Source organism: Protopterus annectens, chromosome 2.part0 (genome assembly GCF_019279795.1).
Source record: "Protopterus annectens isolate FY-2018-M chromosome 2.part0, PAN1.0, whole genome shotgun sequence".
NCBI lineage: Eukaryota > Metazoa > Chordata > Ceratodontiformes > Protopteridae > Protopterus > Protopterus annectens.
In genome coordinates this window covers 1,704,582,699-1,704,598,557 of record NC_056728.1, presented here as the reverse complement: position 1 = coordinate 1,704,598,557, position 15,859 = coordinate 1,704,582,699, and the positions used below count along the sequence as shown (strand labels likewise).

At 46.1% G+C, this 15,859-nt stretch overlaps 1 protein-coding gene across 1 annotated transcript in view; it reads right to left on the bottom strand.

Moving 5' to 3' along the window:
• The window catches only part of LOC122793585 (solute carrier family 35 member E2A-like), a gene marked incomplete in the record, with an annotated part of 983,710 nt that overhangs the window by 560,486 nt on the left and 407,365 nt on the right, over window positions 1-15,859 (bottom strand). The window contains 1 exon segment of the mRNA XM_044061755.1: window positions 11,405-11,933. Within this exon segment, the coding sequence (XP_043917690.1) occupies window positions 11,405-11,741 (337 nt within the window).

Sequence of the window (15,859 nt, the reverse complement as noted above, 5' to 3'; positions counted from 1 at the left end):
GCGAGAAGCATCCGTGGTCAGCGTGGCTTGGGGGGAAGGGACAACAAAAGGCCTCGCTTCCTTCAGCTCTGGGGCGTGGAGCCACCAAAGAAGGGAGTGCCTGCAAACTCTGCTCAGAGGAATCGGAGTATTCAACGGATGGAGTAGCAGGGACCAATGAACTTGAAGGGTCCACTGCAGAATCCTCATTCGCAGACGCGCATGAAGGGTGAGACTGATCGCTGCTGCCATAGATCCTAGTGCCCTCAGAACTAATTCCGCCTCTGGGGCCGGGCTTTGAAGAAGAATTAGCACCTGACACGACAAGCTGTTTATCCTGTCCGCAGTTAGCATAGCTCGAGAAATGCGGGTATCTAACTTGGCCCCTATGAACTCCAGGACCTGTATAGGGCAGAGAGAGGATTTCTGGAGGTTTACAGTGATGCCTAAGCTCTGGGCAAGGGTCAGAGCATAATCTCTTGCCACGCAGAGCCGATGCCTGTTGGTGGCGGTAAGGAGCCAGTCGTCTAGGTACGGGAAGACCTGAATGCCCTGAAGTCTCAGGTGGGTTGCAACCACTGCCATGACCTTGGTGAACACCCTGGGGGCTGAGGTGAGGCTGAACGGGAGAACCCTGAACTGGTAATGACTGGCTCCCAGCCGGAAGCGGAGAAACCTTCTAGATCGTCTGTCCATCAAGATGTGGTAGTACGCATCCTTGAGGTCTATCGAGCACATCCAGTCGTTCTGCCGCAGAAGGGGGAGAATAGATTGGAGGGTGACCATCCGGAATTTTTCTTTGGGAATGAACAGGTTCAAAGCGGAGAGGTCTAGAATGGGTCTTGGGTCCCCCGTCTTTTTTGGCACTAAAAAGAACCTGGAGTAATAACCCAAATCCGGACTGGTCTGGGGGAACGGGCTGGATGGCTCTTTTTTTCTAGCAACTTCAGGATTTCTGAAGCTGCTGCCTCCCTTCGATCGGGTGGAACATCGGGGAGGTGTCTGGTCGAGGGAGGGTGGTTTATGAAGGAGATGGTATAACCTCTGGATATGATGCGGAGCACCCATCGATCTGTCGTAATGGACTCCCAGTTTGACAGGTGCTCCGACAACCACCCCCCGACTGCCTGCAGAGAGGGACAGCCGGGTAAGCCCTCAGGGCTGCTGCGCGGGTCTATCCAGGAAGGGTTCCCTGGACCCGAAGTTACGCGGTCCCCCTCTGCCTCTGGGCCGGCGTCCACCTTGTCCTCCTCTGCCTCTAGAGGATGAGGGGTCCGAAGCTGGATGGGACTGCTGGGACTTACGGAACCACAGCTTCTTTTGTCCCCTCTGATTCCTAGAAAAGGATCGTTGGGGATTAGAGAAGCGGACCCCGATGGCAGACAGTGTCTTCCCATCCTTCTCGCTTTGGACCAGCGTCTCGCGAATGGTCTTGCCGAAGAGCGAAGATCCGTCAAAGGGTGCATTCGCAAAGGACGCCTTGAAGGGATACGCGAAATCACAAAGACGGAGCCAGGAGTGACGTCGCAAGACGACCCCAGCTCCGCTGGCCCTAGCTGCTCCCTCCTTGGCATGGGAGAGTAGACGCATGGACGTGTTAGAGATGGATTTCAGAGTGGCCATACGAGTAGAGAAAACTTTTTTGTCTGCGACCGACATGAACTCCGGGGGGGCTGCAGCGTATTCCTTAATTAAGTCTCACTGCAGCCTAATGGTATGTGCCATATAGTTCAGTGCCCTTACAGAAAAGGTCGCTGAACTAAACATCCGCATCCCAATGCGGTCCAGTGCCCGAGATTCCTTATCTGGCAGGTGAACTGAAGAACTCTCCTGCGCGAGTTCTCTCTTGGTGGCAGCCGCCACCAACATGGCATCCACGGGGGTTCCCTTGGCCCAAGACAATCTATCCACTGGGGGGGCTAAGGATCTTGTCGGGTCGTTTCGGGATGGGCTCCACGGTGTCGGGCTCCTTCCACGCCCTGGTAGTAATGAGGTCTACCAGGGGGTCAGCCGGGGGGGACACCCAGGAGGTAGAAGGGCCTGCCTCAAACACATCCAGGAACACGGATTCATCCACGGAAGGTTTTTGGGCAGACCACCCCCCTCTAATACGCAACATTTCCATGATGTCTCCGAAGGAGACATCCTCAGGGGGGTGACCTTGGGGAACCTTCCCCTTCATCCAAATCCGTGTCGGTTGCAATGGACTCGGGGGAGTCCAGGTGCCTCCTCTTGCACCGACGTTTACGAGGGACCTCCTCGGTGGGACTGTCCGAAGAGGGCTCGTCAACGGGGTTCTGTTCCTCTAAGGGAACCAACTGGAGGGCTTGAGAAGGCTGTCCCGATGGTCGGATGATGGAGGATAGACCCACATGCAGCGGGGGTACAGGAGGATCCGACGCCCGAACCGGGGACCTGGAGGTCCTCGACAGTACCCTCACCACAACCTCAAAAGCCGAAGGAGAGCTACTTTCGCCAGGCTCAGAGAGCAATCTCCTCGGCTCCGAGGTAGGGATCGGGGTCAGAGCCGAGAGAGAGGTGTGCTCCGAACCCAATGAAGCCGAAGACACACCAGCTCCCCCAGATCCGATGCTCAGCCCTCAGCCCCGAGAGCTCGGATCCGACAGACTCGAAGGCACAGTCGGTGTCGAAGTGACCGGAGCTATCGGCGCCGACGAATCCCCGGTTCCGAAAGGGCCCGGATCTGATAACTCCGAGACACGAAAATGGGTCGGAGAAGGAGTAATCGGAGCAAATATGGGGGCCGCGCTCCCCCCCGGGGGGGGGGGCAAGAGCACCCCCATCTGCATTTGGGTCTGGATGAATCGGCGCATCATCCGATCCATATCTGCTTCAGTGAGGCTTCTGGTTGATCTTGAAGTCTTAGTCGAGGCGGGCCGGGAAGTTCGCCTCGACGACCTCGAGGGAGACCGATCCTCCTCCTCCAGCTCCAGAGAAAAATGAGGTGAATGGAGCCGAGAGGGGGAGGATCCGTAGACCCTCAAGGGAGACCTAGCCAGCTTAGACGACGGGGCTGAGGGTTGAGTCTCAGCCCGCCTTTTGTGGGACTTATGCCCCTTGTCCTTGTGTCTTTTCTCCACAGTAGTGGAGGTACCTGAATCCCCGAACTCACAACCAAAGAGGGTGGTTGAGTCGGGGGCACAGAAGGCACGAGGGCTGCCGAGACTGTGCCTGAGAGGGGGAGGAAGAAGAAGCCGATTCCTGAGGCAACAAGCCCGCCAGGATCAGCTTGTTCTTCCTGTCCCTAATAGCTCGGGGATTAAAGGCCGCGCAGATTGTGTAGGCCGATGACAAGTGGGCCGCCCCCAAGCATAAAACGCACTGAGTGTGGCCATCCGCCGGCGAAAGCTTATGGCCACACTCAGTACATTTTGAGAACACCGCCTTAGGCCCTTCAGCCATAACACCACTAACACCAAAACACACCCAAACACTAAGGGGGGGAGGGTGAAAGGCGGGAACTATCAGAAAACTATTTAGAAAAAGGGGAACAAAGGTATCTAACTAACTACACTATCGATAACTAACCCAGAAAAAACTACACACTCTCACACTAGAAAAAAGATTTATTTATTTATTTATTTATTTGCAGAAAAAAGAAAAAGGTTCAATCTCACCAAAAGCCAAGGAGCTCTTCAAAAGTAGCTGCTTCAGCCATGGCAAAAAACGATCTGAGGTAATGTAGCACATGGGGGATTATGGGTAGGGGGGAGGAGCTAGGAGCTCAGATCTTGTAGCTTGGAAAGCTGCCGGCTCGGATCCGAGATCGGATCAGATACCCACAGGTTGCAGAGCAAATGAAGTAACTACTTCAGATCTGAAAATTGTGTGCGAATACTGTTAATTAAAATAATTAAAAGCAGCTTTGTACAGAAGCAAGGGAAAGAAAAATGAGCACTTAAACAACACTCATCACAGATGGTGAAGTCAATCACTAATTACAGTGAAGTTCTGATACTCATGAGGTTCATTAATGTAGGAAAGACAGATACCAGCTGCTAATGTCACCATGTAATACAACACATGCTACAGTTATTCAGACAACAGACTCTTTCCAGAGGCCAGATCAAAAATGCAGGTCAACCAACAGATAAAAAGAGCATGGAGAAAAAAAACAGTCACCAACCTTGTATGCAGCTTGCAGTATGACTCCCAGATAAAGGCTGGTGTTTTAAAGATCAAGCCAGCAAAGGCCAAAACCTTTACTTAGAATGCACAAAAGAATATTTTCATAAACTTGTGAAAACAGAGAAATCAAATTTTCTGATGTAACGGCATTGGCTGCCTGTTTTTATACCCCTGACGACCTGACATCAGTCCTGGAGCAACAGCAACCGACGCAGAAATACCAAGTCTCTGGTATTCGGGCCGATTGAGGGCTACCTGCAGGCAGATAACCCAAGCGTGATGACTGCAACAGTGAAACACAAAGAACATCTGTGAAAGCGGAGCCTCACGATTCTGGCTTTTTGAGTTTTAAGCAGGAGGTGTAAGAAAAGTTACCACAGGGATAACTGGCTTGTGGTGGCCAAGCGCTCACAGCGACGTCACGTTTTGATCCTTCTATGTCGGCTCGTCCTATCATTGTGAAGCAAAATTCACCAAGTGTTGGATTGTACACCCACTAATAGGGAACATGAGCTGGGTTTAGACCATCGTGAGACAAGTTAGTTTTACCCTACTGATGATATTTTGTTGTGATAGTAATCCTGCTCAGTATGAGAGGAACTGCAGGTTAAGACATTTGGTGCACATGCTTGGCTGAGGAGCCAATGGGTGCAAAGCTGCCATCTGTGGGATTATGACTGAACGCCACTAAGTCAGAATCCCGCCTAAACGTAATGATACCGCAGCGCCGCGGATCTCCGGTTTGCCAGGAAGCCTCCAATTCACGTCAAGCAGAGCACCTCGCTGGCCCTCTTCAAGAGGGATCTTGACGAGTGGATGGGTAACAAAGTTAACTCCAGGGATCATTCCAGTTGTCCTACTGGATAGGGGCACTGTGAACTAACATCGGATGGCACGGTGCCTGGGCAAGGCTTGTAAAGCCTCCAGGGCCATTAGTCTAGTACACACCTATGTTCCAGAGTATTAGCCCCTCACACAGTTTGCCACAACAGAATGGAAACTGCAGACTTTTTAACTGTACGACTCCCATGCTTCCCTCACAAGAAGTTTATGGTCTTCAAGCCACTGCTATACAATATTATAACAAAACAGAATGATAACAGCAGGGTAGGACAAGATAAAAACAAGGCAATGTGCAGCATGTGCAAGTGAATTGGAGGGGGGGGTCCTCTGATGATGGAACTCAGTAATAAAACAGGAACTAAAGTTAACATACCCTCCACACGAACATAAAAATGGCAGGTTACCAGGTGTATACAATAACTTTGAAGATTTTTTGATGTTGTGTGACACTTACTTCTGTTATTCTGTACTTGCTGTACTATGGCTCAAGACAAGGCTGAAGCTGATTCATCAATATCAGCCCAATAGCCCATTAACAAATGATTAAGTAAGACATACTTTTAATGAATGTACTTTGTAGCTACCCAGTGAAAATGTGTGCACTGCTCATGGAACGTTTATCACCAGTTCACTTTAAGCGGTTACCAGAAGCAGTACACATCTGCATGTGTCAAAATGCAAAACTCACAAAAGCAAAATGTAAAACATTATGGAGAACTGAATCTGTTCTAGTTGCTCAGTACAAGACCTCTAAAACAGTAGCAAAGAATGGGCTACAGAACTTAAATTCAAATTTCTTTCCCAGTTTCACAACATCCATCATGCAAAACATACTATGTGCATGTCTTTCCTAAATAAACTACAGTTGTGTACACTTACAATAAATGTAGATGTTTGAGTGTATTCACTGTTGCAGTCATCACTTGTGGGTTATCCCTGCTGTGGTAGCCCTCGGTCTGCCTGAATACCAAAATCTTTTTTTTTTGCGTCGGCTGCAGTCGCCTGTAGTTGGACATCAGGTCGTCAGTGCTATAAAGCAAGGTAGCCAACATCATTACCATCAGCTTTTGTTGCCCTAACCCATCAGAAGCACAAGGAGATAAGGAAAAGTGTTCCTGGTGGCAGAAAGCCACCATGGGAAGCTTATGCCCCCCTTTGGGAAGATGCTATATGGGGGATGGAGGGGGGAAACCAGGACTGTAACAGTGAATACACTCTAACATTTACATTTATGGTAAGTGTACACAACTGTACTATTTTCTTTGTGTTTCACTGTTGCAGTCATGAGCTGTTGGAGGATTCCCAAAGCTGAGGAGAGGGGTGGAGGACAGGTTAGCCTCCTAGGCATGGGTCAGCAGAACCTGCAGAACTGCAAAGTCAAACCCTGCCCTAGACTTAGAAAAAAGAGGTAGGTGGTAATGCTTTGTAAAGGTATTGACAGAGGTCCAGGTGGCAGCTTCCAAGATGTCCCTGGTGTGGAGTCCTCTGAGGAAGGCTGTGGAAGTGGAGGCTGCCCTAGTGGAATGGGTAAGGATAGACTTGGGGGGGGGGGTTCCCATGTAGTCTGTAGCAGAAATGGATACAGTGTGATATCCACTTGGAAATGGTTTGTTTGGAAATGGGCTTTCCCTCTGCCCCAGGGGCAAAGCTTACAAGTAGTTGGTCTGTTTTTCTGAATAATTTAGTACGGTCCAGATAGTATCCGAGTCGTCTGTGCACACCTAGCAAGTGTAGAATTCTTTCCCCCTTATTTTGAGGGTTGGGAAAGAAGGTGGGTAGGTGTATGGCCTGGTTGAGGGTCACATCAGATACCACTGTGGGCATAAAGGAGGGGTTAAGTCCTCAGGGAGACCCTGTCTGCATGGAAAATGATGAAGGGCTCAACAGCCATGAAAGCCTGTAATTCTGACACCCTTCTGGCTGAGGTGATAGTAGGAAGGCAGTCTTCCAGGGGAGGTATTTTAATTCTGCAGAAGCAGCAGGTTCGAAAGTAGGTAAGGTTAGTTTTTCTAGAACATAATTCAGGTCCCAAGGTGGGGTGGGAGGCCTTCTGGGAGGTCTGACATTAGAAGCACCTCTGAGGAATTGCTTAACCAAAGGAGGAGAGAAGAGGGGTGGGTCTGAATCATAATGTGCAGAAATGGCCGAGGCATGGATTTTAAGAGAGGAGAAAAAGAGGCCACTATTGAGCAACTCAGCTAGGTAATCCAAGATAAGAGGGTTGGAAGGTACTGGCCCCTTTGGGCTGGTTCCAGGAGCAGAGTCTTTGCCATTTCTCTGTGTAATATTTTTCTGGTGCTGGGCCTTCTGACCTGTGTGATGATGTCTAGGACCTGTTTGCTTAGCAGGGACTCCTTGCTGGCTTTTAAGGTATAAGCCATGCTGAAAGATTGAGAGTCTGTAGGTCTCGGTGCAGTATCTTCGCCCTTCACCTGGCTCAAAAGTTCTGAGATCAGGGGAAGCTGCTTGGGGGGGCTGTAAGGTCATGCTGCACAGTAAGGGGTACCAATGCTGTCTGGGCCAATCTGGAGCAATGAGGATGGCCTTTGGTCTCTCCTCCCTTATTTTGATCAGTACCTTGGGAATAAGGGGCAGGGGAGGGAAGAAGTACACAAACAGGGAGTTCCAGGGGAAGGTCAAGGCATCCACCTTCCACGCTAGGAGGTGATACTCTCTGGTATAGAACTTTTCCAGCTGGTGGTTGAGGTGTGAGGCAAAAAGATCCACTTCTGGAGTCCCCCACTCCTGAGTGATTTGCAGAAAGATTTCCCTGTGGAGCTGTCATTTGTGGGGGTCCAGTAAGTTTCCGCTTAGGTGGTTTGCTAGAGTGTTGTTGACCCCTGGTAGGTATTGGGCAATTAGGTATAGGACCCATGGAGGTGGCTGTAAGCCAGAGGCTCATGGCTAAACTGCACAGGGGATAAGATTGGGTCCCCCCCTGTTTGTTGATGTACCACATTACTGTGGTGTTGTCTGTTTTTATAAGAAGAACCCCTGGCCTCAGATAGGGTTTGAAGGATATCGGAGCCTTTTGTACTGCCATCATTTCTTTCTGAATGATGTGCAAGTGAAGTTGCTGGGCATCCCAAAGACCTTGGGTGCACCTGCCTGCTAGGTGAGCGCCCCAAGCAATGTCTAAGGCATCGGTGGTGATGGTCTGGCCATAAGGGCGGAGGATGAAGGGGAGCCTTGTTCCTGGCACAGGCCTCTGCCCACCAGAGAAACTCGGCCCTTATACATGGGATCAGAGTGAAAGAGGTCTCTAGAGACAAAGAGTGGTGGTACCAAAGGTTCTTTAAATACCACTGACGCTTTCTCATGTGAAGCCTGGCCAGGGGAATGAGAAAAATGCAAGATGCCATGTATCCCAGGGCTTGCAGGAATTTCCTCGCAGGGAGGAGACTTCTGGAAGCCAGCTGCGTAAAGTAGAGAGGCAGGAAAGCTCTGCTTTTCTGGGAATAGGAAGACCATTTGGGATGCTGTGTCTAGCACAGCTCCCAAGAAAATGATCTTCCTGGTGGGGTTTTGTTTTGATTTCTTCTCGTGGATGGTCAACCCTAGAGATGTTAGGAGTGATTTGACAAAGAGAAGGTCCTAGAGCAGCTTTTCTTTGCACTCTGCCTGAATGAGGCAGTCGTCCAGGTAAGGGTAAATCTGTATACTTCTGTCTGCAGAATGCTATGGCTGGGGCCAAACATATGGTGAATACTCTGGGAGCAGGAGATAAGCCAAAGGGCAGTGCAGAGAACTGAAAGTGTTGTGAGCCTGCTCCGATGTGCAATAATTTTCTGCATGACTCCCTGATGGGGATGTGGAGGCAGACATCCTTTAGGTCTAGGGTCAATAGCCAGGCATTTTTGGTTAGCATAGGCAGCAGCTGCTCCAAAGTTAGCATTTTGAAGCTGGGGACCACCAGGGAGGTATCCAGAATGGATAGATCCAGAATGGGGCACCAAGTGACCTTTTTTCTCTGAATAAAAGCCTTTACCTGTTTGATCTGAGGGGACAAGTTCTACTGCCCCCTGGGATATAAGAGTTTGGACCTGTTTCAAGGCCTCTGCCCACTGATTTGCAGGTAAGTCTGGGTACCCTCTTGGAACTGGGAGTTCCTTGAAAGAGAATTTGTATCCCTGAGAAATGATCTTTAAGACCCATTGGTCCTTTGTTACAGAAAGCCAATGGTCTTTGAAGAGGGAGAGCCTTCCTCCTAGTTTTCGATGAGAAATGGTAGGGCAGAGGGGGAGTCATTGTGAGTGTTTGCGATATAAGGTTGCCATAGAACTACCTGCCTTAGAGAAGGAAGTGGTCCATTGTTTACTTCTCTGCTGACCCTGGGATAGGGGCCTTGGCCCTGTCTGCTAGGTGCAGGGAAGGCCCAGTGCTTGGAGGGGAAAGTTCCTGCTAAACCTGGGAGGTTGAACTTGAAATATTTTACTGATTGCATAGATTTTGCTTGGTCTTCCATCTTTTTAAGTACCTCTTCTGCTTTTTCCCCAAACAAGCTCTCCTTATCTAGGGGTGCATCAATAAGTTTAGACTTGACATGATCAGGGAGAGGTTGTTCCTTCAGCCATGCAGGTCTCCTAATAAAAGATCCTGACACTGCTGCCCTGCTAGAGGCTTCTAGGGCATCATATCCATGCTGTAATGAGTGTTTGGCCACTTGACAAGCAGAGTGCAGTAAATCTGCTAACTCTTTTGAATTGGCACAGTCAGGAAAGGTAGCAATCTTCTGTTTTAATTGTTCCAAAGTGTGCTGTTGCTTTTAAACATATGGAACTGACAACTGAGTGCTCTGATACCCAAGGTTGCAGAGGTTTATAATTTTTTACCCCATCTGTCCAGAGCTCTGGAGTTCTTGTCAGAAGGAAGAGGATTCTTGGCAGAACTAGTCTTAGTTCATTTAGGTCCCTGTGTAATGACCTCTGGGTCTGCCGCAGGACTTATGTACAGGTATTTGTGAGAATCTGGTACTCTGTAGTACCTGTCAGGTTTACTGGGTGCAGGAGGGAGGGCATCAAGGGCTAAGCTGGATTCATGGAAAACATCATCCACCACTTCTAAAATAGGGGGGATGGCCAGGGGTCTGTGCTGGGGTAGGTCCAGAAACTCTCTAAGTCTTTTCTTAGACTGTGGGAAGTCCTGAGATTCCCATTAGAAAAATTCCCTGAGGTAGTGAAGTGTTTCCCCAAAGGAAAGGTCCTCTAGAGGGGAGGCAGAAGGGATAGATTCATCAGCATCTGAACCTCATAAGCAGTTAAGGGATGTTGTTCCTCTTCAATAACTGAATAGTCATATTCCTCGGAATCTTGTTCTGTCATAACTTCTGGAGAAGGGTGCCTTTTCCTTTTAGAAGTAGTGGCCTGACTACCCCAGATAAGGGAGATGAGATCCTCAGCCATTTTAAACATTTGTGCTTGCAGTGGTGGAGCAGTGGCAAGATGGTGGCTAGAAGCAGATTTCCTAGGAGTGGCCTGGCTTCTAGGCCTGAGAGAATCCGTTGGGCTGAAAGGGTAGTCAGATGCGAAGACGTCAGTTTTTGTCTAGATTCGGTAGTGCACAAGGCCTCCTCGGAAGCTGGGGCCTGCGTCGCGGCTTCGCACTCAACAGAGGTGGAGACAGCCAAAGTCTCAGAAGACGAAGAAGATTTTTGTGGCATACCAGACTCCGAAAGGGTCTCGATAGAGGCCTGCATAGATATCGCATCAGGGAAGGTGCCCTACTGAATTCCAGAGAACTGATGACCTGATTAGTGATAGCATCGTCGGAAGGCTAAGCCTTGTGTGGTCTCTATCTTTATCTCTATGTTTTTTCAGAATGTCCACAGACTGCTGGCTGGTGGAGGCCATATCGGAATGCGAAGACAGAACACGAAAATAACTGTCTACAAAAAGAGCTTGACGGCAAATGGTTCTCGCATTAAAGAGGGCACAGAACCAGCAGACGTTGTGGTCTGGGCCTAAACATGTGATGCAGTAAGAATGGAAGTCTCAGTGTGAGATCTGCTTTCCACAGGCGAGACGACTAACTTTTTTGTTAGTGCAAGAAAAAAGGATCCTCAATAGGGTACTTGGCTTCAGACATTTTCAGCTGAAATTCAACTTCTGGGAGCGACCGACCGGCACTCATGCGAACTACTTCTGCTATGGGCTCCATGGCAAGAAAGACTGAAGTAATGACGTCTGCTGCCTTGCTTTATAGCACTAACGACCTGCCGTCAGACTACAGGCGACTGCAGCAAATGCAAAAAAACATTAAATCTGGTATTTGGGCCGACCAAGGGCTACCACAGCAGGGATAACTCACAGGTGATGACTGCAACAGTGAAACATGAAGAACATCTTGAGCATCACACACATTCATGCACTCATTCATTTGATCTCACCCCCGTTTGTAAAACATGTTTAAAAACAAAACATGTCAGTAGACATACCTAGCATACTTGGTTCTCCTTCCAGGAGAGTGAGGATATATTTGTTGAGAAAAAGTGTGCAGAAACTGAAGAAATACCACAGAATGAGGTAGGTTAAAGCTCTGGAATTCCATATGCCAGAGTCTGATTCAATTACTACAGTCTCTGTGATGGTGACTTTTAACACATTTTCTCCAGATACACTGTCACTCCTCGTTATCACAAAATTTTCTGTCCGATTTTCGAAAAAAGATGAAAAATGTGAATGAAGTTCTCCTTTTGGCTTTTCAGCCCCTAATGAAGAAGTTTTTTCTGATACAGAAGAAGTGTTTGAAGAAGGCATATTACCCAAGAACATGGATAAAATTTCAGAGGCTGAATCTCTGAAGACATACAGATGTAGTCTCCAGCATTAAGCTTCAAGTGAAATAAAACTGAAACAATCCAGACTGGAATGTGGTCCACTTTCATGTCTGACTGCCACCGCTCTATTAGCCATACGTCAGTCGAACTAGATATATTATACTGCCATGACACATTTTGCCATTACCTGTAAAATAAAAAACAAAACAAAGATAAGCACATACTGTTTAAACAAAATCTGAATATATGTAAGGGCATGTTAGCAACGTGGTAACTTTAAACTGTTCATTAAAAAATGACTTCTGTGAAATTTGATCAGTAATTATTCAAACATTTGTTACATTTGTGAAATCTGATCAGTAATTATTAAAACATGTTACAAAAGTTAGGAATCCGGCCGTCCGAAGGGCTGCCTGAGGCAGGACAACCCATATGACAGGACTGCAGTTGCATTCTTGAAGGACATCTAACCGCTTTCATCATTAACCAAAATATCACAGGCTGACTAGTATGACTCACCACAAACTGCTTTCATCATTAACAAAGGTATCACAGAGTGACAAGTATGACTTACTACGAACTGTTTTTATCATTCACGGTGAAGCTGTACCTTCATCCCACAACATTACTTATGGCAGACTTTCCCACTGATTACTTCAAGACATTTTCAACACATACTTACTGAAAAGGGGCTAGAACCTGCATTAGCTGACAAAGACTACTTAAATACTGTTTCAGCTAGGAGCTTAGGCCAATACTCACTAATGCTTTAAAGAAATGCAACAAAGCCACCTTATGTTGTTGGCAAATATTAAGTCACACTAAAGACAAACAAACAAATGAATAAATGGAAAACAACGATCTTGATGAAAGAACGGACTTTCCATAATGATTAAAATGTTTAGCTATCCAGATAGTGCAGCATAGCATGGTCATCAGTTAATGCCACCTTCTCCCAACTTTCTCCCTCATACAGAATCCGTAAATGCAGCCCCCCCCCCCCAAAAAAAAGGCAGACAAATGTATACTTATATTTATGATTGTATGCGAAAGGAGGAGTCCACAGTCAGTCCGGGGCTGGTTTCTCCCTCTTTCTCCAGATCCCCAGTAGGACTCGCCACTAGCACAGCTATACAGTGGAGATCTCAGCTGAGTGTCCAAGCAAAGGCCTCCAGCACCCTCTCTGTCCAACCAATGCTTCATGTCTCTGGCCAAGTAGCTGACACGTGCTCCATTTTAGATTTGATTTATACACACACACACAAGGGAAAGGCTGGTACAGGTTTACCAGCTATGCCACCTTCTGCCCAGACTATAAGGTAGTTATGACTGCCACCAGACACTCCTGCCAGCTACCTTAAGCCTCATCCAAGGGTAACCAATATACTGAGTGAAATTAATATGAATACAAATGGTAGCTTGACCAAGGCTATTAGGAGTGGCCCACACAGTGACACCAAATAAATATGCACGTACTCTCAAAACATAAATATCTCTGCAAAGATCAGCCACAATGAAAGGTTTAAATATATTTCATAATAAATAATAAAATAAAATACTAAGTATATATTCCCAGTGATCTAAGAGTTCAAAACACAGGAAATATTTAAAATAACACTGAAGGACAGGCTCAGACAAAAACAATATCCAAACTAAGCTTCACTATATTCCTGACTGTATCCAATACAGCTACAATTCCCCATTTACTTACTAGAACAAGGCAGATGATGTGGTGAATGGTCCCGCTTGTTGTCAGACCCAAGACAGAATAAAGAATGCTCTGTCTCATTCAGAGACTTCTCAAAATAATATCTAAAATATTACTTCTGAGATAGCTTGCAGAATTATATCACTTTCTGGTCATCTGACTTCTAGTCCCCATGCAAAACCCCCATTGCTGGAAGCTGGCAGGACGTAGCACACACAAGGGCTTTTTCTTAGAGCTTTAGCAGGTGCTGGAAGTCATAAAACAATTTCATACTTTCATGCTTCCAGCCTAGTTATCAGTTCACCCCAAAGACAATACAGCAAGCTTCCTAGTACAGACTGTCTCTCTGGCTGCACTGAAACATATGAGATAGCATCTTAATGGCCTAGCCAAAATTATTTAATTTCAGATATTTTTCTAAAGTTTGCTGGACTGAGGTCAACCCTCCAGTTTCCACTGTTAAAACATATACATTGAAACAGCTACATTAATGCATGTACATTTCTGTTCTCTCTGGTAAGGCACATTGTGGACACATGTCAAACATGAGCACTTTACAAATACCTTAACACAAACATCTGCACAAATTAGTTTGATATATACATGACATACAGTTCTAATACATTTGTAACACCAGCATCTTGTATGACATACAGTCCTAATACATTTGTAACGCAAGCATCTTGTATAAATCAGTTTAATATTCACAAATGACACAATTATTTACAAAGTTCCAGGTGACAGGACGTCCTTTCATCACAGGTACAGAATCCTTCTCTCGTACATCTCCAATGTGCTGAGACACAGCTCACAGGTGTTACTTCTGGAAATCACCAAACAGCAGGAAACTACCTTTACAACAGGTGCTCTCATTTCTTAATATATGGCATACATAAGATTTAGAACAAACAAATGGCTGTGAGGCTAAAATTCACACTATTATTCTCTACTGTAAAATGTTTAAATGTTTCTTTCTCTGTGAGCCAATAACCATGAGTGTTGTTATGTCAGACGTATGCCTGTGTTCTTCAATACTGCAGAATATAAATTTTCCAAGTACATTATACTCTTCTTGTGGCAAATATCACTTGTGACCTCCCTAAAGACAGTTTAAAAATGCAGTTTGGGGTCTCCTCTTGCAGACTTCTTCTCTTCTGCATTTACAAATTATAACTAGATGTAAGCTTTTCCTTTTGCCCCCTCAGGCAATAGTCATGCATTCATTCTATGACTACTCAATACAATGCAAGTCTGGGTGTGGGGGTGCCACAGCCTATTCCAGCAGCTGCCAGCTAGCTAACAGGATAACTGCAGAAATTCAAACAGTCTTCGGGCAGTACCAAAGCCAAGTAATAATGGACCAACTGCATCAAAAATGCCTATTTAAGAATCATCACAATATCACATAACTACGGAACACTTGGTTATACAAATGATCAATGGCCATGATGTGATTACAAATCTAGAGTAAATATTTATCTGGCAGCAGCAGCATCACAATCAAGTACAGTATTCAGTATTATTACCACACACAAAGCTTCTGTAACTGTAAAATGCTGTAAAAATCACCATGCTACAGCAGCCATTGACCTACTTTTCAGACAGGTAGCGCATGTGCAAATGTAAAATGCAAATGTACAAAGGTAAACTTCAAATACCCTTATGCTGAAGATGGTACAAAGCTCAAACTACTTTTTGGTGTGTACTTGTGTAAATGTGTGTATATACACACATATATACACACACACACACACACACACACACACACACACACACACACACACACACACACAGAGAGAGAGAGAGACAGTCACACCTATATACTTAGGGAGAGAGACACAAAAAGACGCAGAATTCTCTAGAATTATAATTTTCTCCTTTGAAAGTCATACCTCATTTGACTTCTTTGTTGCTAACTTCCAAGTGGCTTTCTTATTATTATTCTTACTCCATTGTTCTTCTGTTATCTTCCACCTCCTTTATTAAGACTCTATGCACCTTTTTTTCCTAACTGTCACTGTCCTTTATATTAAAGATGCTATTTATTCTAGCAGTCATATCAGACGGCTTAACAAATAACACACCCAGAAGGGCAGGAGCAAACTACATAGACAAAATGGGAACAATACAAACAGAATAATGTTTTGGAGGAGGAACAAGGTTTAAGGGAAGGGAGGAACTGAATGAGCTATGTAATGTTTGGCTGACAATGACTGGATAGATTATAAGTGATGTATAATGTTTGCATTGGAAAATATGTCAATAGTTTTGTTTTCAGTTATACAAATGTATTATTCTTCATGTTAAACTGATAATTTAATAAATATGTTTCTTTTTAAAAAAAAGAACACTGAGACACAGAAGATGTAGTCTAACCTCTGTGAAATCTATAGTCAAACTACTTT